The sequence below is a fragment of the Hyperoodon ampullatus genome (genome assembly GCF_949752795.1).
Source record: "Hyperoodon ampullatus genome assembly, chromosome: 1".
In the NCBI taxonomy this organism is placed as follows: Eukaryota; Metazoa; Chordata; class Mammalia; order Artiodactyla; family Ziphiidae; genus Hyperoodon; species Hyperoodon ampullatus.
The window spans coordinates 151,298,055-151,323,649 of NC_136914.1; the positions used below are offsets into that span (position 1 = coordinate 151,298,055).

At 36.4% G+C, this 25,595-nt stretch overlaps 2 protein-coding genes across 22 annotated transcripts in view; both read left to right on the forward strand.

Moving 5' to 3' along the window:
- CAMK2D (calcium/calmodulin dependent protein kinase II delta) overlaps positions 1 to 25,595 on the forward strand; it is a gene marked incomplete at both ends in the record, with an annotated part of 262,163 nt that overhangs the window by 2,988 nt on the left and 233,580 nt on the right. The gene's annotated exons all lie outside the window — the stretch shown is intronic.
- Positions 16,272 to 17,814, forward strand: LOC307062203 (heterogeneous nuclear ribonucleoproteins C1/C2-like). Its single transcript, XM_079717747.1, has one exon. It carries the CDS (start codon positions 16,287 to 16,289, stop codon positions 17,166 to 17,168), a length of 882 nt encoding a protein of 293 aa, XP_079573873.1. The 5' UTR covers positions 16,272 to 16,286; the 3' UTR covers positions 17,169 to 17,814.

Here is a 25,595-nt window from a genome sequence, read left to right on the forward strand (position 1 = left end):
AGGTAAAAGGATACTTTTCATTTTTGTTATTTCTGGTATTCAAAATTTTAGCCATTTCTTTTGTAGAAAGTTATGGGGCTTCATTCTGTTGCCATTAGCAGAGGTGATAGTACTAATGTAGTTATATAAATATGCTTTCTTTAATGTCATTTGGTTTTATATGTCTACTTGAGTCTCCCTTTTGTTTTTCCTTTCTTTCTAATTGTTTTATGTTCAATGTAAAAATTTCTCAGCCGCCTTATTGTTTCTTAGAAATTTGCTGTTTATTAAGTTACTATAGCTATATTTTAACTTTACTGAGCTTCAATTCTTCATTATTAGAACCGGAATAATAACCCTTGTCCTGGGTCTCTCTCAGGGTTATTGTGAAAAATCAAACAATTTAATATGAAAACACTCTGCAAATTGTAAAGTACCATGTACATTTTATTTATGTCTGTAAATTAAATATTGCATATTATACAAGTTTTTTTAAAGGTAGAATTTTAAATTTAATACCCCTTATGTGTTATTCTGCCTTAGGCTTCTATGTGCTGTTGGTTTTGCAGTTTCTCTTATAGGTGAATAACTTCATTGTGGGGTGTGTGTGTGTGTTCTAATGTGTAGTGGATCATTTTCAAAATCTACTTTATTAATTTGATGATTACACATTATAACCTAAAAGTTTGTCATATGCAATAAAAGAATTAAAATCCTGGCTTATTTAAGTTGATTTTTCTCTCCTCTTTTTTTTTTTTTTTTTTGAGGCATTTTAAAAGAGTACGTGGAGCGTTCACATTTTATTCTTGTTTTCCCTTTGTAATAACATGAATGTATATATTGCATTTAGAGAAATATGTGTCCACAGTAAAACATGTTTTCCCATCAGCTTTTCAAATTTGTTGTATCTTGTTGATTATGAAGGTGCTGTCATTTTAATAACCAGTCTTTCTAGACAGTCAGCTAGTTCTTGAAATGGTGAAGCTGCTTTGTCATTAATGCTCGAACCATCCACTCTGTTATTGTCAGTAGTTAATATTGAACAATTGGAACGGTTTGATTTGCATAGTCATGAAGTGATTTGTATATATGCCTCCTACTTGGAAAAATTATTTTTGAGAAGGCTAAATCTAAGGAGTCAATGAAAAAGAACAACAAAAAATATTCTATACTATATTAGTATATTCTAATTAGTATGCTCTATTGTATATTAGAATATAGTAGAATATTATTCTGTAAATATGTTAGCTGTGATTCAGTAAGAGGTTCTATGACCTTTCCTTCCAGTTATCGACTCTGAATTAGATCAAGTAAAAATCACCAGTGTTCTCCATGCCCATATAATGTTGCATTTTAGAAAGAACTAAGAAAAAAGAAATAAGGAAGTTTAAACAACTGAACTTATCTCCTGTAACCAACATCTAGAATAAGGCTTTTATATTATTCTTGATCTTCTGTGTTTCTTAGAGGTTTAGTGTGTAAAGATTTTTATACCCTCAGCAGAAAGCTAAAACACATCAATTACACTTATTTAAAAAAAAATTTGTTAAACATGAGAATTTTAAACAAAATTCCCATTCTTTCATTCTATTATAGAAGTCAGGTGAGAATCTTTCTGATATTTAAAAATGAAAGTTGTTTTTTCCTTAAATTTTCTTTTTTCTTGTCAGTTCTGTTCAAAGTCAGAATGGAAACTTGTTTTCATTTGTACATATTTGGCTTACTCTTTGGCTTACCAGTGGTTGAGTCATGAACAAAGTTACTTTGTGTTATGTATTTTAAAAGGCAGATGCCAAGTAATCACGTTATTAAAAGGCCTATTATAATTAGATGTGTGCATTACAGTTAACTCATGAAGAAAATGCCATTTTATGTAATTTCATACTTTAAAAGCTACTTGCTTGAGCACAGCCTATATTTCTATATTTAAAAAGTGAAATGGCCCTTTACCTTTATGTAAAAACATGTTTAGCAACTGTATCTTTTTTCTCTATCTCTGCTTTTAGAATGCCAGTCAAACTTTCAACAGAGTAGCAAATTAACTTTTGGTAATTTCAACATTATGCATATTTTATTTGAATTAATGATTGTACCTGATCACTTGACTCTTCTCTCTTTTTATGGATTTCTAACTCATTTAAAACAAAAGTGGCTGAAAAAAAAGTAGAAATAAAACAGATGTTCAGCTTAGCAATTAAAAATGGATTTGTGCTTGCTGAGAAACAGTTTTTTAAATCAGACCAGCATTTAGATACTCTTTGATCTTTCATTTGTGGTGCTTATGCCTCGAGATGTTAAAACTAATCAAAGAGAAAATGCTTATGCAGGAGAAAAGACACTGAGGACTGAGACTCCTTCCATAAATATAAGGCAACTGCTATTACAGGTACAGGAGGGTTACAAAGATTTCTTTTGAAATTGCTCAGAAGCCTCCTGAAATGGTGCTTTTCTTGACGCTGGTTTGCTGATAACCAACATTGATTAGCATGCTACTTCGTCGTTTCAGTTTGTCTCTTTGCACATACAACTCAACACCTGAAGCCCCTTTCTCACTCCTCTCCCCTAGTCTACCTATATCTGCCTTCAAAACTTACACATTCGGGCTTCCCTGATGGCGCAGTGGTTGTGAATCCACCTGCCAATGCAGGGGACATGGGTTCGAGCCCTGGTCTGGGAAAATCCCACATGCCATGGAGCAACTAAGCCAGTGTGCCACAACTACTGAGCCTGTGCTTTACAGCCCCTGAGCCACAACTACTGAGCCCGTGTCCCACTACTACTGAGCCTGTGCTCTAGAGCCCTCAAGCCACAACTACTGAGCCCATGTGCCACAACTACTGAGCCTGCGCTCTACAGCCCACGAGCCACAACTACTGAGCCCGTGTGCCACAACTACTGAGCCTGCGCTCTAGAGCCCGTGAGCCACAACTACTGAGCCCGTGTGCCACAACTACTTAGCCTGTGCTCTAGAGCCCACGAGCCACAACTACTGAGCCCATGTGCCACAACTACTGAAGCCCATGCGCCTAGAGCCCGTGCTCCACAACAAGAGAAGCCACCTCAGTGAGAAGGCCGTGCACCGCAATGAAGAGTAGCCCCCTCTCGCCACTAGAGAAAAGCCCGTGCAACAGCGAAGACCCAACACAGCCAAAAATAAATAATAAATAAAATAAATTAATTAAAAAAAAAAACAACTTACACGTTCTTCAGTGGGCAACGTTTTGGTAAATCTGTCCTGCATAGGCTCTTTTACTTTATAATTACTACATATTTATATTAATTTTTATCCTATGTTTATTTGAGATTATTTGGGAATTAGGTAATAACCACTCGTACGTCTTTTTCATTTGTACTGTGTAGCACTTCTTGTAGAGCATGACTTCCTAACATGCGCTTTTTTAAGATGATGAACTACATAGACAAGGTACTTACATTTTAAAGGAATAAGCATGAACTCTTCAAGGAGTCATAGTGACTAATGAAAACTCAAATTTTGCTCCTTTTGTTTGAATACTGTGCGAAAAGTCACATTTCAAATATGGCCAAAGAAAAATTGCTATAGAAAGAAACATTTTCAACTCTTTAAAAAGGGATATATTAAATAGAAGTGCTAGAAGAACTAGCATTTGCTTTAACCCATTAACCTACCCTGTGAATGGTGAGTATCTTTAGCTTATGTTCTCTCCCTTGTATAGGATCTGTCATGTTATAACTGGACACAGGGCAGGTTGGCGGAGTTCTTAAACCTTCTCTAGTTCAAAAGTTCCCATATTGTAGGCCCAGGGCCATTGTCATTTAATTACTCCAAGAGGTCTGTGTATTCATGTTTACTCATTAACGTATGTGAAAATATGTGAACTACCGTACAGTGACAGCATTGTGAATGGATGCCATTTTGATTAAAGGCAAATTCATTTAAAAGTTTTACTGAATTCATAAAAGCTCAACCAATAATACTAGAAACTCCACCACTGTCGTGTGCAGTTTGGTTTTTTGACATTGAAAGGGGTTGCTCATGCCCCAAGAGTCTAGGTACCACTGCTGGAGTCCAGTTGCCTAATTTTAAAGATGAGGAAACTGGGCCCAAGGAAGTGAAATGATCCATCTGACATTGCAGTAGAGAGTATCAAGGTTAAGACTAGAGCACAGCTTTTGTGTCCTGTGGCTCTATAATCATAAAGAGCTGTGAACTTAAAAAAGGGGAATGAACTTGTGAGAGGGTATAAGGAGAGCAGTAATTTTTTCTTAGATTACTTTTAATAGTTTGAAATGTTTTTTTCTTTGTTTTTTTTACCATTAGGGAATAAGAAGCAAGGAATAATGTGATTAGTGAAGATAATGTTATATAGTGCTTACAGAAATTGTTTCTGTTGCACTGGTAATTTTTTACTCCTTGGGAACTCATTAATAATTGTAGAATCATCATTTTGATAGTACTCTTAAACTTTTTAAAATAATTTTTACAGTTATAATTTTATATCCTTATAAAGTCTGAGAAGCAGTTGGGGAAGGTTTGGCAAGCCCTTTTTAAGTCCTGGGAATGCTGATAAACAGAGAAATCAAATGAATGGCCTATGGTCTGTTAGTCTTTGAATCTAGGTCTCTTAACCTTCAGTTTTATTTTACATCCATTACCTGTGTTTTAATTTTGTGGCATGTTTTTGCTTTCCTGTGTTCCTTTAGTGAGGGAGCAGATTTGTAGGAAAGAAGTTGAAATGCTAGTCAGTCTGTTTGGATTTTTGTAGCATTTCTTAAGAAGAATCAGTTGGTGAATGTATTGAAATTGATGACAACATCTAAGGGTTATACGTGTTGCATTTTTTAAGTCAGTGACATGAAATATGTGATACCACAGTAACTGCTAAATAAGTGACTTTTTGATAAGACTTTACCAGTTCAGTGGTAACTCTTTTAACTGTCATGTAAGTTAGCAAGAGAAGGTGTAAATGTGGTGCCTTGTATATTGTGTGTACAAGTGACATAAGAATAAACAAGGTTAGAAAAAGTTTAGTCATGCATTCACTCTTCAGAAGGAGGGTCAAGTGAGTTGAACTAGGGACCAGGTAGAAGAAAGCTGTTCTGAGGAAAGTGATTTAAATAGCAACACTTTCAATCCTTTCTATAGCCAGGTGAAGGGATTACAGTAAGGCCCAGAACTCTATGAATTGCAGTAAGGAAATGTCATATAAATGGAAAAGGTACCTCGACTCTAGGCCTGGCTCTGTTAATAATGTTACGGTTTTGGTCCCTGTGTATTTGGGTTCTTGACAAACCTATTCAAGGTAAAAATTCCTCTGCAATATATATTTGTAGGTCGATGGAAGAGGTTTCTATAGCAAATGAAATAGAGTGTATATGGCCAGTATTACTCATGAGCACCTTAGGGAAATATCTCTAAGAAATAGGAAGCACTTTCTGCCATTATATGAAATTCTTTCATCTGAGGAGACTTTGTATTATTACTGCCTTCATCATTTTAGTTCATTTTGTCACTTAGAACAAGCTACTACCCAGACAAAAGACAGAATAAGAAGTAAACAGAACCATAAAAAGACGAGCTTAGAAAAAAGTTGACAATGAATATGTTGCTGAAATGAATTTGCTCTTAATACTAGTTGAGAAGTTAAGAAAAAAATTATAGTTACCCTTATGGATTCATTAATTAATATAAGAACTCTGTACTGAGTACTTACTATCTGCGAGGGACTGAGGATGCTGCGTGAAAATGAGAGTTTCTATTCTTATGAAGCTTATAGTCTAATGGTGGGAGATGGACAGCAAACATGGACATAAGTTGTGTGCAGGAGTTAATAAGTGCTATCAAGAGGATGTAATAGAAACTGATCCTGGGAGGCCAACTTCACACAGGGTGGCCAGGAAAAGTTTCTCTGAGGATAAGACATTTGAATTGAGGCTTACAGGGAGAGGAGAAACTGGGCAAGAGCACACGAGGCATAAGAAATGGCAAGTGAAAAAACCAGGAGATAAGACAGGATTTGGCAGTCTGGAAGGACAGAAAGGGCCAGTTGGAGTTCAAATGCAGTTAGTGAGGGTGGAGGTAACTGACCAAAGATAGACAGGTAAGAAAAAGTTACATCATGGAGGGTCTGGTGGGCCATAGTAAGAAATGTGGATTTTATTTTGAGAGCATTGCTTAGCTATTGAAGTAGCTTAAGCAGGGGCATGACATGATCTAAATTATGTTTATAAAACAGTCACTCTAGCTTCTCTCAGGTAACAGATTGAGGAAAGGTCCAAGAATAGAAGCTTCGAGACTAGTTAGGAGACTATTGAAATAGTGCAGGAAGGGATGATGATTTGAATGCAGGTTTGAGGGCTTTTGTTTTATTTTTATTTTTTCTATAATCTACAGTTATTATTGCTGCAAATTCAATCCTGTGTTTTTCCATTGTCCACTGGAAAGCAGTTTTACAATAATCACTGTATTTTAATCAAAACTGCAGTAGCATAAGAGGCTTTTTGTTGTAACTTACTGTGGCAAGAAATTAGTTTTAGATGGAAAATTGTATATGTCCTTACCTATGATTGTATTAGGCATGCTCTTTGGAAAGCTTTGATTAATAATGAATTAATAATAATAGTGCAGGTTTTTGGAGCTGATTTATTTCATGCACTGCATTAAGTACTTTCTAATCCATCATCTCATTTAATCTTCACAATAATCTATGACAGATGTAGGTGCTTTTATTATATACACATTGAAAATAAGGAAACCAAGGGACTGAGAAGTTAAGGAACTTTCCCAAGGTCATGGAGAGAAGAAACGTGCAGTTGGAATTTGAACCTAGTTCTCTCTAATACCACAGCTAAAACATTAAAAAAAAAAAAACCCACTAACATACCTTTTATTAAGAAACAACTTACTTGTAGTAAAATGCACAGATCATAAATGTATATTTTGATGAATTTTGGCAATTGTATCTGTCTATGTGGCCACCTCCCCAAGCAAAATATAGAATGTTTCTATCACTGCATAATGTTTCTCATGTTCCTTCCAGTCAGTGCTCACCCCATAGACAACTACTTTCTGGTTTCTATCACCATGTATTGATTTTTTCCCTCTTCTTGGACTTCATGTGCATGAAAACAAATGCTGTATATTCTTTTGCATCTGGCTTCTTTCACCCACCATAACATTTTGGAGACTTCATCTTTGTTGTTGCTTATTGCTTATTCTTTCTTATTGCCAAGGAGCAGTATTCCATTATATGATTGTGTCAATATATCAATCCATTTACTTGTTTACGGACATTTAAATTATTTCCAGTTCTTTGCTGTTTTCCGAATAAAACTGCTGTGAGCATTTGTGTAAAAGAATATGTGGTCATTTCTATTGTGTAAATACTTAGGAGTAGAATTGCTGGATCATAAGGTAAGATGTACCTTTTCAAGAAGCTGCCAGACTGTTCTCTGGAGAGGTTGTACCATTTAATTTCCCGCCAGCAGTGTATGAAAATTTCGGTTGCTAGATCCTCCACACCAGCATTTGGTATTGTCAGTGTTTTTATTTTAGCCATTCTAGTGGGTGTGAAGTGGTATCTTGTGGTTTTAATTTGTATTTCCCTAATGACTAATGATGTTGGGCACCTTTTAATGTATTTATTGGCCATTTGTACATCTTTTTTATTGTTCTTGAGTTTTAAGAATTTTGTTCCTTAAACATTTTTGGATTATTTGTTGTTGTTGTTGGTTTTTTTGTGTGTGTGCAAATTTCTAAGGTTTCTTTATACAATCGAGGTACAGATTATATGTATTGTGAATATTTTCTCCCAAGCTGTAGTTTGCTTATTCATTTCCCTACTAGCGTCTTTTGATGAGCAGACATGTTTAATATTGATGCAAGTCTAATTTATCGGTTTTGTCTTTCATAGTTCCTGCTTTGTGTCCTAAGAAAGCTTTGCCTGCTTCACAAAGATTTTCTCTTGTGTTTTCTCCGAGAAGATTTATTTTAGCTTTAGAGTTCAGTCTTTGATCTTTTTAGAATTTATTTTTGTATATGGTATACCGTAAAGGGCAAGGTTCATCTTTTTCATGTTTATCTCATTGTTCCATCACCTTTGTTGAAAAGACTTTCTTTTCCCCATTGAATTGCCTTGGTGCCTTTGTCAAATCAATTGACCGTATATGTACGGGTCAGTTTCTGGCCAGTAGCCTGATTCATTTGTCTGTCTTTATGCCATTACCACAATGTCTTGATTGTAGCTTCATTAGATAGTGTATGTTATCTAATTTTGTTCTTTTTCAAGCTAGTTTTATCTATTCTAGGTTCTTTTATTTTCATATAATTTTTAGAAACGGCTTGCCAATTTCTTTTTCTTTAACATCTTTATTGGAGTATAATTGATCTATAATGGTGTATGTTTCTGCTTTATAGCAAAGTGAATCAGCTATACATGTACATATGTCCCCATATCTCCTCCCTCTTGCATCTCCCTCCCACCCTCTCTATTCCATCTCTCTAGGTGGTCACAAAGCACCGAGCTGATCTCCCTGTGCTGTGTGGCTACTTCCCACTAGCTATCGATTTTACATTTGGTAGGCTCGTCAATTTCTCACAAAGATAACCCACCAGGAGTTTTATTTGAATGGCATTGAACCTATATATTACTTTTGTGAGAATGGACCTATTAACATTTGGTCTTCCAATATGCATACGTGGTTTTATCTCTCCATTTATTTCATAGCCCAGACTGTATGGTCACTTACATCTAGTAAACATAGGAAATTCTTTTAAGTCTAATACAACACCAACTCTTAGAAAACATATATTTCGTGTTAGAAGAGTCTGTCTCATGAATGTGGGTGAGCTACGCTTCATTACATTATGAAGAGTAGTTGAGGGCCTCCCTGGTGGCGCAGTGGTTGAGAGTCCGCCTGCTGATGCAGGGGATACGGGTTCGTGCCCCGGTCTGGGAGGATCCCATATGCCGCGGAGCGGCTGGGCCCGTGAGCCATGGCCGCTGAGCCTGCGCATCCGGAGCCTGTGCTCCGCAACGGGAGAGGCCACAACAGTGAGAGGCCCGCGTACCGCAAAAAAAAAAAAAAAAAAAAAAAAAAAAAAAAAAAAAAAAAAAAAAAAGAGTAGTTGAAAATTCACTGTTTATTTGGTTATGAAGAAACATTGCATTCCAAAAAAAGAAGTAGTCTTTCTCTATTAATATCTGTTTTGTACTAATGAAAGTATGACCTCTCCTGGTTTAATTCAATTACCGAATGAGTTGGTCTGTGATAACTAGTATTCTCATAAAATATTGCAAATAGCACAGTCTATTTTATGTGGAGGCAAAAAGTCTCTCAAAGTAACAAGTGAGTATGGCTATGTTTTCTAAGTCTAGGAGAAATATGTTTGCCTTATAAGTACCACAGAATTAATGAAAATAATAGCTTTTAGGATTTGAGTATGCCAGTGGTAATAAATAAACAGCGATTCAGAGCATTCATCTTTCAATGCATAACATTGGAGGAGTAACATAATATGTACCTCACAGGGCTGTTGGGAGGATTGCAGCAGGAAATGTATGTCAAGTGCTGAGTACATTGCTTGGCATAAAGTAAGCTCTCAATAAACTTCTGTCTCTGTATCTGTATCTTGATCCAGGACAAGCGCTGGGTGTGGGCAGTCAACCTGTTGAATCTCTTGTGCTTTTGCTTTAGAATGCTATCATAGATGTTAGTGTTCAGACTCTTTGTAAAAGTGCTACTTTTCTCAAATATTTGGTTTTGAATCCTACCTCCAAGTCAAGTAAACCTACCTCCCAATCAAATATATATAGTTTATGTATATATTTTTTACTTAAAATCCTTTAAGTAAAATTGACACTGATTTTATATTTATATAAGATTTTATAAATATAAAATCAGTGTCAATTTTACTTAAAGGATTTCTTTTTCTTTTACTGAACTGGAAACTATTGCTAATGTATTAGAATGAAACTCCATAATTTTTTTTCTGTATACAGTGGTAGTGGTTAATTTATGGACCCATGGCACTTGTTACTACCTTAACACTAAGATATGTATTCTTTTTGACTTTAGATATATAGAATTTATATCTATATCTCTAAATCTACTTGTACAAGTTTAAGTAATATGAGGATTAAATAGGGCTTCTCTTCTTTGGCAGTGTGCCAAGAAACCCAGAGGATATTTACTTCCAAATTCTGAGTTGACGTTTAAGTGAAGTAAATACATGCAACACGGTTCTAAGTTGGAAGGATACCTAGGAGTCCAGAGATTGTTTGGTTTGAAATATTGTTTCATGGTTGGAGTGCTGTACTTGCAATACAGACTCCCCTTGCACCACCCCCTGACCCCCAGGCAGATTTCAGTTGGCCAACAGGGTGGTGTTTCCTACATCTAGACCAGTTGGTCAGTGATATAAGTGTTCATGGTTATCAGAGGTTTGAATGAGTACTTATTTAGGAAAACATGATAGAATTCTAGATTCTAAACATCTTTTAAACAAATAGCTTAATAAAATGTCCTAACAAACATGCCTATTACGGAGATCAGCTCGGTGCTTTGTGACCACCTAGAGGGGAGGGAGATGCAAGATGGAGGGGATATGGGATATATGTATATGTATAGCTGATTCACTTTGTTATACAACAGCAACTAACACAACAATGTAAAGCAATTATACTCCAATAAAGATGTGAAAAAAAAATATTCAGCATTCCACTTGAACTCACTTCCTGCTTAGCAGGTTTGTTATTTCTTATTCTTTGGGTTTTGGCTATGTACGCGTAGCTTAATTTTAATTTTTGTTAAATTTTTATTTATTTATTTATTTAGTTAGTTAGTTAGTTAGTTATTTAATGGCTGCATTGGGTCTTTGTTGCTGTGCATGGACTTTCTCTAGTTGCAGTAAGTGGGGGCTACTCTTCGTTGTGGTGTGCAGGCTTCTCATTGCGGTGGCTTCTCTTGTTGCAGAGCATGGACTCTAGGCGTGTGGGCTTCAGTAGTTGTGGCACATGGGCTTAGTAGTTGTGGCTTGCGGGCTCTAAAGCGCAGGCTCAGTGGTTGTGGCACATGGGCATAGTTGCTCCACGGCATGTGGGATCTTCCCCGACCAGGGATCGAACCTGTGTCTCCTGCATTGGCAGGAGGATTCTTAACTACCGCTCCACCAGAGAAGTCCCTGTAGTTGTTTTAAGTACAAAGATTTTAAGAAAAAATATTGATACAAATAAATCAGATAATAAAATCAGTTTCATTAGGATTTAAATATTGAAAGCCAGATGTGATGGTTCAAGCTCATGGAACATGTGTAACTTTAGGTATTTCTGAGGAAGATGATCTAAATTAAGTGCTTCTTAGCATGCATAACATGTTAGGCCCTGATATTAAAATAATTGCCTTTTAAAAATGAGCGATTGTCGACTTTTCACAGTATCACACCTTTGAGAATGAAAAATTCTTGTCAAGATGATAGTCCAGGACTCTCCTGGTGGTGCAGTGGTTAAGAATCTGCCTGCCACTGAACGAGACATGGGTTCGATCCCTGGTCCGAGAAGATCCCACTTGCTGCGGAGCAACTATGCCCGTGTGCCGCAACTACTGAGCCTGTGCTCTAGAGCCTGTAAGCCACAACTACTGAGCCCGCACACCACAACTACTGAAGCCCACGTGCCTAGAGCCCATGCTTCACAACGAGAAGCCACCGCAATGAGAAGCCCGTGCACCACAATGAAAAGTAACCCCCGCTCGCTGCAACTAGAGAAAGCCCACAAGCAGCAACGAAGACCCAATGCAGCCAAAAAAAAAAAAAAAAAAAGATAAAAAAAAAGGTTATAGTCCAGCATTTCTACCAAATAAAATTAAGTGATTAAATATATTGATCAACTATAGCTTTTCCCCCCCTCACTGGGAAATAAGAAGAAAATAATACTATATGTGTGTGTATATGGGTGTGGTGAACCTATATATTTTTATATGTATTATTAAAATTGCTTTGAAATACAGTAAGTGCTCAGAATAAATTCTACAAGTCTTAAGAAGTAACACTTTTTAAAAATAATTAATTAATTTATTTATTTTTGGCTGTGTTGGGTCTTCGTTGCTGTGCACGGGCTTTCTCTAGCTGCAGCGAGCATGGACTACTCTTGGTTGCGGAGCGTGGGTTTCTCATTGTCCATGGCTTCTCTTGTTGCAGAGCACAGGCTCTAGGTGCACAGCATTCAGTAAGTGTGGCAAGTGGGCTCAGTAGCTGTGGCTCACGGGCTCTAGAGCGCAGGCTCAGTAGTTGTGGCGCATGGGCTTAGTTGCTCCACAGCATGTGGGATCTTCCCGGGCCAGGGATTGAACCCATGTCCCCTGCATTGGCAGGCAGATTCTTAACCACTGCACCACCAGGGAAGTCCCAAGAAGTAATACTTATAATCATTAAAAAATTGCTTGTGTTTTGCGTGTATGTGTGTGTGTGTATCTGTGTGTGAGAGAACCAAAGGAGTGGAATGTCTGATCTGCGAATGTGCTATTATTGTTGTTAGTATCTGAGAAAACAGAACTCAGTGGACTGAATAAAATTTTCTTTAAAGTTTTCTTTGAAGTGTTAGGATTCATTTTATTAATACAAATTGCTAGGAAATATACAAAATTCTGGGAGCATAGTGTATGATGGTATTGTAAAAAGGCAGTTTTTTAATTTTAAAACCCTTCTCTGTGTTTATAAGATGAATGTTTAGTCATCTATCAATTCATCCATCCATTCATCCAGTTTATTTTTTAGAGCGGTTTTAGGTTCCAAGCAAAAGTGCAGAGATTTCCTATATACTCCCTGCCCCCCAGCTGTACATCTCAGCAGCTATCAACATCCTGCACCAGAGTGGTACATTTGTTACAGTTGATGAACCTACACTGACACATCATAGGCACCCAAAGCCCATAGTTTACCTTAGGGTTCACTTTTGGTGTTGTACGTTCTGTGGGTTTTAACAAATATATAATGACATGTATTCATCTTTATGGTTTCATACTGAGTAGTTCCACTGCCTTAAAAATCCTCTCTGCTCTGCTTATTCATTCCCCCATTTCCCCAAACCCTAGAAACCACTGATCTTTTTACTGTCTCCATAGTTTTGCCTTTTAGATTGTCTTATAGTTGGAATCATACAGTACATAACCTTTTCAGATTGGCTTCTTTCACTTAACAATATGCATTTAAGTTTACTCCATGGCTTTTCATGGCTTGATAGTTCATTTCTTTTTAGCACTGAATAATATTCCATTCTCTAGATGAACCGGAGTTTGTTTATCCATTCACCTACTGAAGGACATCTTGATTGCTTCCAGATTTTGGCAATTATTAATAAAGCTGCTATGAAATCTGTGTGTGGGTGTTTGTTTGGACATGGCTTTTCAACTCTTTAAGGAGTACAGTTGCTTTATCATATGGTAACAAGAGTATGCTTATTTTTGTGAGAAACCACCAAACTAACTTCCAAAGTGGATGTACTGTTTTGCATTCCCACCTGCAGTGAATGAGAGTTCCTGTTGTTTCACATCCTTACCAGCATTTGGTGCTGTATTTTTGGACTTTGACCATTTCAATAGGTGTATAGTGTATTTCACCATTGTTTTAATTTGTAATTCACTAATGATACCTGATGTTGGGCATCTTTTCATGTTTATTTGCCATCTGTATATCTTTTTTGGTGAGTTGTCTGTTCAGATCTTTTGCGCATTTTTATATAGGATTGTTCATTTTCTTATTGTTGAATAGTAAGAGTTCTTGGTATATTTTGGATATACCATTTTCTCATTAGACTATTTGGTTTTTACTCTTGAGTTTGAGAGTTCTTTGTATATTGTACAATAATCACTAGTCTTTTGTTAGGTTTGCAAATACATTCTTCTGCTTCTATAGCATGTTTTTTTCATCCTCTTAACAGGATCTTGTACAGAGCAAAAGTTTTTAATCCTGATGAAGTCCAATTTATCAATCTTTTCTTTTATGGATTGTGCTTTTGGTATTGAGTCTAAAACTGTTTGTCTAACCTTGGATCCTGAAAATGTTCTCTTAATTTTTGAAGTTTTTCATTTTGAGTTAATTTTTTTTCTATAAGATAACAGGTTTAGGTTGAGGCTAAATTTTTTTTTTTTTTTTGGCCTCTGTATATCGAATTGCTTAAGCACCTTTTGTTGAAGAGAGGCTATCCTTCTTCCATTGAATTGCTTTTGTGTCTTTGTGGAAAATCAGTTGGAGCATATTGCATGTATCTGTTTTTGGGTTCTTTATCCTGTTGCACTGATCCATGTGTCTGACTCTTCTCCAGTACCACACTGTCTGGATTACTCTATGTTTTAATATCAGTTAGAATGATTCTTCCCCCTTTATTTTCTTTTTCAAAATTCTATTAGCTATTCTCGTCCTTTGCATTTCCATATACATTTTAGTATAATCTTGTCTATATCTACAGAATCTTACTGGGATTTTAATAGGGATTGTATTATATTTGTAGATCAGTTTGAGGAGAATTAATATCTTTACTCTTCTGAGTTTTCCAATCTGTGAATATGTCTCTCCCTTTATTTAGATCTGTGATTTCTTTCATCATTGTTTTGTAATTTCAGCATACATTCTGTACATGTTTTGTTATATTTGTACTAGGGAATCCACTCTTTTTTAGCAATTATAAATGATATTTTAAAAACTTCAGTTTCCACATCTTCATTGCTTGCATATGGAAATATGATTGAATTTTGTCTATTGATCTTGTATCCTGTGACCTTTTTTGGTAGAGTCTCTGGGATTTTCTGTGAGCTACATATTTTTAAAAAATCACTCAAGTTATTGTGTGGAAGATAAATTATACGGGGGCAAGGGCATAAATAATCAGGACAATTCAGAAGTGATGGAAATAATTCAAGTAAGAGATAATGGTTTTGTGTAGGGTATTTATTCAGTAATGAGAAATGGTTGGATTTTGATATATTTGTAAGACACAACCCATGGGAATCTTTAGTGAGAGAAAGAGAGGAGTTAAAGCTTCTCCAACCAACCAGATCAAACTGTACTTTCATGATTATATCATTATTTAAAATGTCTTCTGTAGAGGTGGGAAAACAGATATGTATATATGTTAAAGGATGTAAGGAGATCATCTTTCAGTTTTTTAAGAGTGTTTAGGATCATTATAAAAGAATTAGGCTATAGGCAACGCAAGTGCCAAAAACTGTATCCAGTGCTTTATAGTCACTCCAGAAATGTTTGCTGACAATAAATTTTAAAGTGATATGTTATAAGTAGGTTAAACCTATTAGTAGCTACTAGAAACTACTTGTGAACTATTTAGGGCAAGACTACTTTACTTCACATTAGTGGCTTAGAAAGGCAGAAAGACTTGTTCCTTTCTAGGCAAAGTAAATTTGATTCAGAGCAAAGAGTTGGCATATACATATTTTAAAAAATATTTTACTATATAAGTAATTTATCTTTATGAATAAAAATTAAATAGCCTAGAGTTATAAAGTGAAAACTTAGATTCTTCATCAAACCCTGTTTCCATTTTGCAAAAATAATCACTGTTTATCTGTTAGTAGGTAGTTTCTGTGAATCCTTTCAGAATTGTGATGTGCATTTCTCTTTTTAGACATTAATGTTTAAAAAATAAGTAGTTAGATTTACACAAGATTTTGATGCTACTCAATTTGAGACCCTTTCTCATTTTCTATCTTCAGAATTCTTACCTGCTTTATTTTCATTTCATGTGATTCATTCTTCACCCCACATCTTAAGTTTATTAAAGAGGATTTTAATACATTTAAAAATTTTTTCTCAGAAATGGATCTTTTGGAAATTAGGAACCCCCAGGAGGAAAACATATAGTTTTAAAATGCAAAATAAGATAAAATTAATTAAAAGATTAGCATATCAACGTCTGAAAAAGCAAACAATTTTATCATTTTATTGATAAGGAAAAGGAATTTTAAAACCAAAAGAATTATAGAAGGATATTTATATTGACCAAAGATGTCATCAAAAGAAAAATTGTCATAGTGTTGACTAAATTTAGGATTTGAACCAGATATTAAAAAATGAGAACAGGGATATTAGAAATTTCTTTCTCTGTTGACTAAATTTAGGATTTGAACCAGATATTAAAAAATGAGAACAGGGCATTTTGTGAAGAGGCGAAGGCTGAGCGGTTGCGGCTGTGTTGCGGACCTCGAGCAGCAGTCGGCTTCTCCGCGTAGAACTCGGGAGTAGGAGATTCAGAATCGAATCTCTTCTCCCTTCCCCCTCCTGTTTTTCAGCTTTGTGAGGCACCTTACCATCAAAGACAATGGCCAGCAATGTTACCAACAAGACAGATCCTCGCTCCATGAACTCCCGTGTATTCATTGGGAATCTCAATACTCTTGTGGTCAAGAAATCTGATGTGGAGGCAATCTTCTCGAAATATGGCAAAATCGTGGGTTGCTCTGTTCATAAGGGTTTTGCCTTCGTTCAGTATGTTAATGAGAGAAATGCCCGGGCTGCTGTGGCAGGAGAGGATGGCAGAATGATTGCTGGCCAGGTTTTAGATATTAATCTGGCCGCAGAGCCAAAAGTGAACCGAGGAAAAGCAGGTGTGAAACGATCTGCAGCGGAGATGTACGGCTCCTCTTTTGACTTGGACTATGACTTTCAACGGGATTATTATGACAGGATGTACAGTTACCCAGCACGTGTTCCTCCTCCTCCTCCTATTGCTCGGGCTGTAGTGCCCTCAAAACGCCAGCGTGTATCAGGAAACACCTCACGAAGGGGCAAAAGTGGCTTCAATTCTAAGAGTGGACAGCGGGGATCTTCTAAGTCTGGAAAGTTGAAAGGAGATGACCTTCAGGCCATTAAGAAGGAGTTGACTCAGATAAAACAAAAAGTGGATTCTCTACTGGAAAACCTGGAAAAAATCGAAAAGGAACAGAGCAAACAAGGAGTAGAGATGAAGAATGATAAGTCAGAAGAGGAGCAGAGCAGCAGCTCCCTGAAGAAAGAGGAGACTAATGTGAAGATGGAGTCTGAGGGGGGTGCAGATGACTCTGCTGAGGAGGGGGACCTACTGGATGATGATGATAATGAAGATCGGGGGGATGACCAGCTGGAGTTGATCAAGGATGATGAAAAAGAGGCTGAGGAAGGAGAGGATGACAGAGACAGCGCCAATGGCGAGGATGACTCTTAAGCACATAGTGGGGTTTAGAAATCTTGTCCCATTATTTCTTTACCTAGGCGCTTGTCTAAGATCAAAATTTTCACCAGATCCTCTCCCCTAGTATCTTCAGCACATGCTCACTGTTGTCCCCATCCTTGTCCTTCCCATGTTCATTAATTCACATTGCCCTGCGCCTAGTCCCGTTTTCACTTCCTTTGATGCTCCTAGTAGTTATGTTAAGTCTTACCCTGTAATTTTTGCTTTTAATTTTGATACCTCTTTATGACTTAACAATAAAAAGGATGTATGGTTTTTATCAACTGTCTCCAAAATAATCTCTTGTTATGCAGGGAGTACAGTTCTTTCCATTCATACATGAGTTCAGTAGTTGCTTCCCTAACTACAAAGGCAGTCTCATTAGTTGAGTAGCACCTAAGAGCAGCTTTGAATTAGAGGTATGCGTGTTATACCCCACATAAGAGTGCTGTGTGGGGCTGTTCAACACAAATGTAACAATGTATTTTTGTGAATGAGAGTTGGCATGTCAAATGGATTCTCTAGAAAAATAATTAGTGTAATAGTCTTTAAGATTTGTTTTCTAAAGTTGATACTGTGGGTTATTTTTGTGAATAGCCTGATGTTTGGGGCCTTTTTTTCTCAAAATAAACAAGTCCTTATTAAACCAGGAATTTGGAGAAAAAATAAACACCCTGGTTTTTTATTTTTGTATTTTATAATTGTTAATTCTTTGTTTCACAGCGGCCTCCACAAAACCCCTAGAATATACTAGATAAATTTTTCTTTGAGTCATAATTATTATGCATACCAACATAACACTACTCAAATTATGTTTCATTGGGCTGGGTGTTGAATTAAGGAGACAAGTAACTTTGATGTGAAGTGGAGATTCTTTTGCGAAAATGGCTTTTAGATCCTAATGGAAAAGTTCGGAAACTGCATTAAGCCGTTTTTTCAATGCTTTGTGGTCTAGTTGGCACCTTTTTTGAGATTTTTTTGTCGTGTGCTGAACTGTTTCAACCTTAAATAGAAAGAGACTCAAACATGTCAAGATTTTAGGAAAAGTGAAACAACTGGATAATAAAACCTGTATTTTCTTCCAAAAAAAAAAAAAATGAGAACAGGGATATTAGAAATTTTTTTCTCCCTCATTCCTCTCAAGGGGGCCTTAAAATTTTAGAGGTAGCTTGCTAAAGTTTTGTAAACTGAACCTATTTAGTTAGGTATGAGTTGTGTTGCCTTCCATCCTATTTCAAAGTAATGCTCAGAGGATTAATGGATATAATGTGCTGGAAGATTAGAAGATGACAGGTGTATGAGGCTATATAATCATTTTAATTGTTTATAAGCAGTTTGTTTTCATCCTATATTTATTTTGTTATCATTCCATTTTTTACATGAGGATAATAGTTAGCATATACTTTTCTTAAATTGTTACCTGTTCCTTTTATTTATTTAATTTAGGTCTGCAATGGCTTTTCTTAATATTTAGTGTTATTTAGGTTTCTTTCTAAAAAGAAATAATTTTTCATTAAGTGCTTTTGTCTAAAATTGTATTTATATCTATCTTTTGTTTCCATTTTGCTTGAAAAATAATTCCCACATTTGCTAAATGTATGTTTTTTCCTAGTTATGCCCTTTAACAAATTTAATTTTATTGAAGACTGTTTTGAAAAAAGGTAATGGAAGCTCAAGGGCAGGATATAACATTTAAGGATTATCAGCATAAATAACCGTGATGTATAAGACATAATCCTCTTAGTTTTGTAATATAACTAAGGTCAGTGGTCTGAATATAACTTTAGTGTCGCTATATAACAATAACTTTAAGATATAATTATTTAACTGGGATTATTTCAGAAGGAAATAAAGATAAGCATATGAGCAGTTCTCTATCCAATAATCAAAGATTTTAGGACTGCAAATTAAATCCTCCCCTCCCCTTCCTTTGTAATTTAAAACTAGAACATAGAGATTTAGTAGAATCATTTTAAGTTGTATTTACACACACACACAAAATTTGACTTTATCTCAACACTCACTTTTAGAGGTAAAGATTTGTTTTTCTTTTTGCTGATGTGCATAAAAAAAGTACAGTTCAGGAGAGATTTATAACACAAGTTTCAAGTAGTATCAAGTCCCTGAATTTTTTGAGAATTTAATTATGAGCACATTCATAAAACTCATTATACTAGATTCTCCAAGAGGTTTCTATAAAATTTTTAAACCATTCATTTTATCACCTTTATGTTTTTAAACTCATATTGGGTAGAGACCAGCAAAGATAGTTTTTCTACCATCAAGGTGGGATTTTTGTTTCTTATGTTTTACTTTGTTTTTTATAAGCATTTTCTATGGCTACTGATACTATTTCTAATTGATCTTATAGATGGGTAGAAAAGACAGGCAATTCTGGAAAATATAAACTACCTACAAATTAGAATTTATTGCTTTCTGAGACATCTACCTTTCCCTCTTAATTTGTAACAGTAAATGCCATTCTGCGAGACAGGGAATACATATCCCAGTGGTTTATTCAGCAAAATGCTAGAAAATTTATTTGGTCCTGAACACTTTTAAACGTTAGGAAATGTAAAATAGCTTGGAAAAATTGAATCTTTTATAGGAATCCTTTCAAACTTTTAATTCTGGAAGCTAAATGAAAATAATGCGAACTTTAAGAACTCTGTTCACTTTTATATGTTCATAGCAGTATCATTGAGTTATTTTTCTTTTGATTTACAAAATACCCTAAATGGTACCAAACATGAGTTTGTAGGGATTTAGTTTTAGGAATACATGTACCTGAACATTTTGTTCTTTACTGGGTGTCCTCCCTTATTTTACTAGTATGCTTTGCTGGATGTCATTTCTTTTATGCAGTCATTTTATTAAGTATATCAAAGGAAAGATTTCATCCTAGAGGTGAGTTCTTGTGATTTGTTCAAGATTCATCAAATGACAAGACAGTGTCAAGCAACAAACCACTTCCTTGTGGTGTGTAATAGAATGGTATTTGGCTCTTCAAATTTGTGTTTTGATTGCTAAAAGCTGAGGTCTTGATCCAAAATGTAGACTGAGTTTGATTAGTGTAACAGATTCAGTTGTGATCCATATTTTTACTACTGTTACAGCAAATGACTGAGATGGAACAATTGCAGATACATACTTAGAGGCTTTATACCTGAGGCAAACTGGGGAACAAGCTCTTCAGCAACTTTAGACTCCTGTGAGGTAGCATGAGTATGGCCTTTTCTCTGTTTGAGTTGTGAGTTTTTCAGAGAAAGTAATGGAGGTGATGGTCACTAAGTTTGTGGTAAAGCTTAATGACTCTAAAACTTACTCCAAAGCAAGGTCTCCAGCTGGTGTTCTGTGGTGCAGTGATGCTCTGGAAATCCCAGTCTGAAAAAGGAAATTATTTGACTAAGTGAATTGGGGAAATTTTTGTTAAACAATCAAATATGTTTTTTTTTTTAACTGTAGGATATTTCAGAGCCAGTATGTAATGACATTATTGTGAATTTCTAAGAAGGAGGTATATAGTTCATGGCATTTCCCAAACCCACTTGATGGTGGAAACTACATGTAGCATCTAGGATGATGCTCCATAGAAACTGAGAAATACTTCCTAAAAACATGAATTCCTTTCTTTTCTTGTAAGAAAAGAGATTGAAAACAAATATGGTGAAAATGTTAATATTGGTTTAAATGTGGTGATGGGTAAATTTTTTTTGTTATATTATTTTCTATATAAACTATTACAGAATTAAAAATTAAAAAGTGTTCACAGAGATTTGAGCTTTTGCATTTTTAGAATAACATTGAAAAGGAGCCTTTTGCAATTACTAGAAAGATAGCTAGTGCTTTGATGCTGCTTGAGTACACCCTGAGACGTTCAAATTGTCTACTTTGAGGTAAAAGAAGTAATGGCATATAGCTTTTGCTGGTGGTTGTATTTAAGGAACAGTTAAAGTCTTTAAATAGGAGTGTACTTGCACAATATCTAGTTTACCATCCAGTTAGGGAAACACTATTTCCCTTATCAGCTTTAAGTTATAACTCTGTAACTCTGTGAACTTGAATGTAACTCTAAAGATAACGAGTAATTTAAAATAACTGCTAACAACCGTAGTCCTCTTGGGTCATTCTTGGGCACGTTTTCAAGTAGGTCAAAGTTAGTAGTTGGCTACCAAGGTTTCCCTCAAGCTTGCCTCTGTACTTCAGGAATTGGTGACTATATCCTTTCCTATAAAAGTTTACTGTCATGAGTTGATGAATTCACGCAGTAACGTGTAAGTGTCTGAGGATGAATAGTGAGATACCTTTCCAAATGATACTTGCATTTTGGGGAAGTTCAGAGACTTACACCAAAATAATGAATTTCTAAACATAGAAGTTAAGACTTCCTTCAGTAGAGTGGGGTAGATATTTTGACAAGGCCCTCATATGATGTCTCAAATCTGTCACATTTAGAAAATATATGCTATACTTAGGAGATGAATGAACACTTCTTTTTAACTAGGAAAATAAAATGAGGGAAAAGTATATTTAATGGAAATGATAATGTTTTTTAAAAAAATTGCAAATTAGAGACAAATTAGAAATCATGCAACCTCTTCGCCCTGAAAAATATTTAATATTCAGAAATTCTTTATATGCATTAAGCTAAGGAGATGACATAGTGGAGAGTCAGTGAAGGCCTCCAGTAAGCTTCCAATAAGCTGACTGTAGGGTCCATTTCACTGTGATAGCAATTAAAAATAAATTCCTAGATCATTTATTTTCATAGGTCAACAAAAAGGCCAGTTCCATGCTGATATGAATCTTTGGGGAATAACCGTTTCATTGTAAATCAATATTATTATGTCATTTCAATTTAGTTTTGCAGTTGCCTTGAGGCCAAACTTTATCAACTCATTTAAATTTTTCTTTTAGTTCAAACAGGTACAAACTCTTAAGTAGAAATGTGTTCACACCTTTACGTGTAAATATTTTAGTTTTAGTATAGATTTTGAATTCCTCAGTATTATTTTCTTTTAGGTTTGTTACAACTTCCATTAGGACACTGTGTACAAATGGGAGAATAGTGGCATTATTCATGGCTTGTGTTAGTATTTTTTAAATGTATTGCAAAGGATAAGTTGGGAAATTCTAAAATGTACATACATTTATTATACATATACACATATATATTTAACTTTACATATGATACAATAGATAATAAAAGAGATGATGTATATATTTATATTTAATCAAGTTACAAATTTTTTTTATAAGCTCACTAAAGTCTAAAATTCCAAATAGGTATTAAGAAACTAAAACTACTATAAACAAACTACTAGACAGTAAAACTACTATAAACAAAACTTTCTGGCAATTCCACAGGATTTAGATTTCAAAGAGTGTGAGCTAGAAAGTATTTATATGTAAAACACAGTTCATAATTAATCCAAAGAAGACAAGAATTAGAGAAACGTTCGATCTCTTCCTTTAGGAGTTGTGTGCTTGGGTCGGTGCCCCGACTGCTTATTAAGGTACTGTCCCGTTTCTCAGAATGAATTTAGTATACCTTAAGTCGGCAGTCTTTGATTCTGGATTTTCTCTGAAAATAGCACAAACTTACCTTCCACTCTGGCATTGCCTCACCTAGCTGCTGAAGTTGTAGTGGCAGCAACAGCTGAGACAGCAGCAATATGTCAGTAGAAACAGTCCATGGGGATGGAACTGCAGCCACACACAAGATTTTAAGACTTGCTTAAGGTTTGGTTAATAAGGCACATTCTACGAAGTCTGCTTTGCTGTACCAATTAAAATATTTATCCCTTAATTATAATCCCTCTATTTTCATCTTCCCCAAATAAATGAGGAAAAGAAGTAATTGATTGACACTTGGGACTGATGGTGTGCGTATGTGTGTATTTTTGTATGTTTTGAATAGCAATTTCAGGTAGGTGACAAAGAGCAAGGTGTGTTTATTGTCTTCTTCAGGGGGCAGAAGCACATAGCCTCAAAGTCCTAGGAGTTCAGAATGTCTCTCTATTTACAGCTTTAGTTCCTTAGCTTTTGTTCCTCCAGCCTTAAAGAACAGTTTGCATGTCTTGAGTTTGTGTCACAGATCTGATGGGAATCAAAACCCAGACAAGGACTTATTAGTTAGCATATCATCTTAAGTTCTAGAATTGTCCTTTTCATCAGGCTAGTTAGTGATGAGTTTTTATTGTATGTCCTGTACCCTAGTAGATAAATATAGCTTAACCTGATTTAGTCTACATATTTGTCGCTGAAATCTTTTGACCTTTTTAAAAATGACAGAAATTTATTCACAAATATGTGAATAATTCTTGTCAAAGTATGCTAGTTTTTAATACCCTGAACTATGTCTCTGAAAATCTGTAATTCTGAGATATGGTATACCAGAAAGGTTGGAGCTTTAAACTGTTACCTTCCAAATATCCTAATTTCTTTCTATATTTTACTTCTCATATCAGCATCAGACTATGGAAATAAATAAAGATAAAAGTGCAGGTTTGCCCTTCTTCCCACATGGCATTAAAGTAAAAATAAGTGCCATTCCAAAACCCAAGGCTGCTTTTATTCACAAATGAAAAGTTAATTCCTGTTTATTTTCTGGGACGTTTATACTCTTTTCTGAGGGCTCTCTTATATATGCCTGTATCTCTTACAGCTTTAGCTTCTTCTGCTCCACACGCAAAGGCCTCCTTGAAAGCAGAGCAGATTGCACTTCGTTTATCTATGTAGATACTCTGTGGTATTTGGGTCTTTCAGACACTTTGGATCCAGGGACATGTGGCATTTGGAAAACTGTCAGACTACAGTGATTCTCTGGTATGCTCTAGTTCAGGGGTCCCCAACCCTGTTAGGAACCGGGCCACACAGCAGGAGGTGAATGGTGGGTGAGCAAGCGAAGCTTCATCTGCTGCTCCCCTTCGCTCCCCATCGCTCCCCATCCCTCCTCATCGCTCCCCATCCCTCCCCATTGCTCCCCATCCCTTCCCATCACTCCCCATCACTCCCCATCCCTCCCCATCGCTCCCCATAGCTCCCCATCCCTCCCCATTGCTCCTCATCGCTCCCCATAGCTCCCCATCCCTCCCCATCGCTCCCCATCCCTCCCCATTGCTCCCCATCCCTTCCCATCGCTCCCCATCACTCCCCATCGCTCCCCATAGCTCCCCATCCCTCCCCATTGCTCCCCATCGCTCCCCATAGCTCCCCATCCCTCCCCATCGCTCCCCATCGCTCCCCATCGCTCCCCATCGCTCCCCATCCCTCCCCATCGCTCCCCATCGCTCCCCATCCCTCCCCATCACTCCCCATCTGTCCCCATCGCTCCCCATCGCTTCCCATCGCTCCCGATCCCTCCCCATTGCTTCCCATCCCTCTGCATCCCTCCCCATCTGTCCCCATAGCTCCCCATTGCTCCCCATCCCTCCCCATTGCTCCCCATCCCTCCCCATCACTCCCCATCCCTCCCCATCCGTCCCCATCCCTCCCCATCACTTCCCATCCCTCCCCATCGCTTCCCATCCCTCTGCATCCCTCCCCATCACTCCCCATCCCTCCCCAGTGCTCCCCATCCCTCCCCATCGTTCCCCATCACTCCCCATCCCTCCCCATCGCTCCCCATCGCTCCCCATCACTCCTCATCGCTCCCCATCGCTCACATTACTGCCCGAACCACTACCCCTCCCATTCCGTGGAAAAATTGTCTTCCTCGAAACCGGTCCCTGGTGCCAAAAAGGTTGGGGACTGCTGCTCTAGTTAGATTCATTTAAATCAGCTCCCAATTAAATCATTCCACCCTATACCTTTTACCTTCTAGGTACCCACATCCGTACACCCAGTCTTCTCTTATCTACCAGTTCTACTTGTCCTGTGTTCTAATTGAATTGGAAGGTATAGGACCAATATTTTTAAGCACTTCTTTCAATTCTGAGCCTGATATAATTCAGTGAACATTAATGTATTCAAATTTATAAAACGCAATATGATTAAATTGCAAAAAATATGATCACTGATCTTAATTTCTTTGGAATTGAAAAAGATAGTTTTGACTACTTGTAAAATTTCTCTAACAAAAAACTAGATTGTAATATATGTGCTTAGAGAAATAAGATGATTTTTGAGAGAATGTAATTTGTTTTACAGATCATGGGGTGATTTATTCATAAAAAAATAGACAGGAAAACAATTTCCTGTTTTTATAGCCAAATCAGCTAGCTGTATCAATATTTTCCTGCCCTTAAAGTTTCATGTAGTTTGGTTCCATTAAAAAAAACCCCACAAAAACCAAGATCATTTTTATTTTGAAGGGAATAAAACATGCTCAATTTGATAGCACGTTTTATGGGTAGGTTACAGACTGGCAGGAAAGTTTAGCTTTTTAAAAAGATTATCCCTAAAGCTGTGAAGAAAACT

Excerpts from the sequence above, each read along its gene's own strand:
- LOC307062203 (XM_079717747.1), top strand. The coding sequence starts at position 16,287 with ATGGCCAGCAATGTTACCAACAAGACAGATCCTCGCTCCATGAACTCC.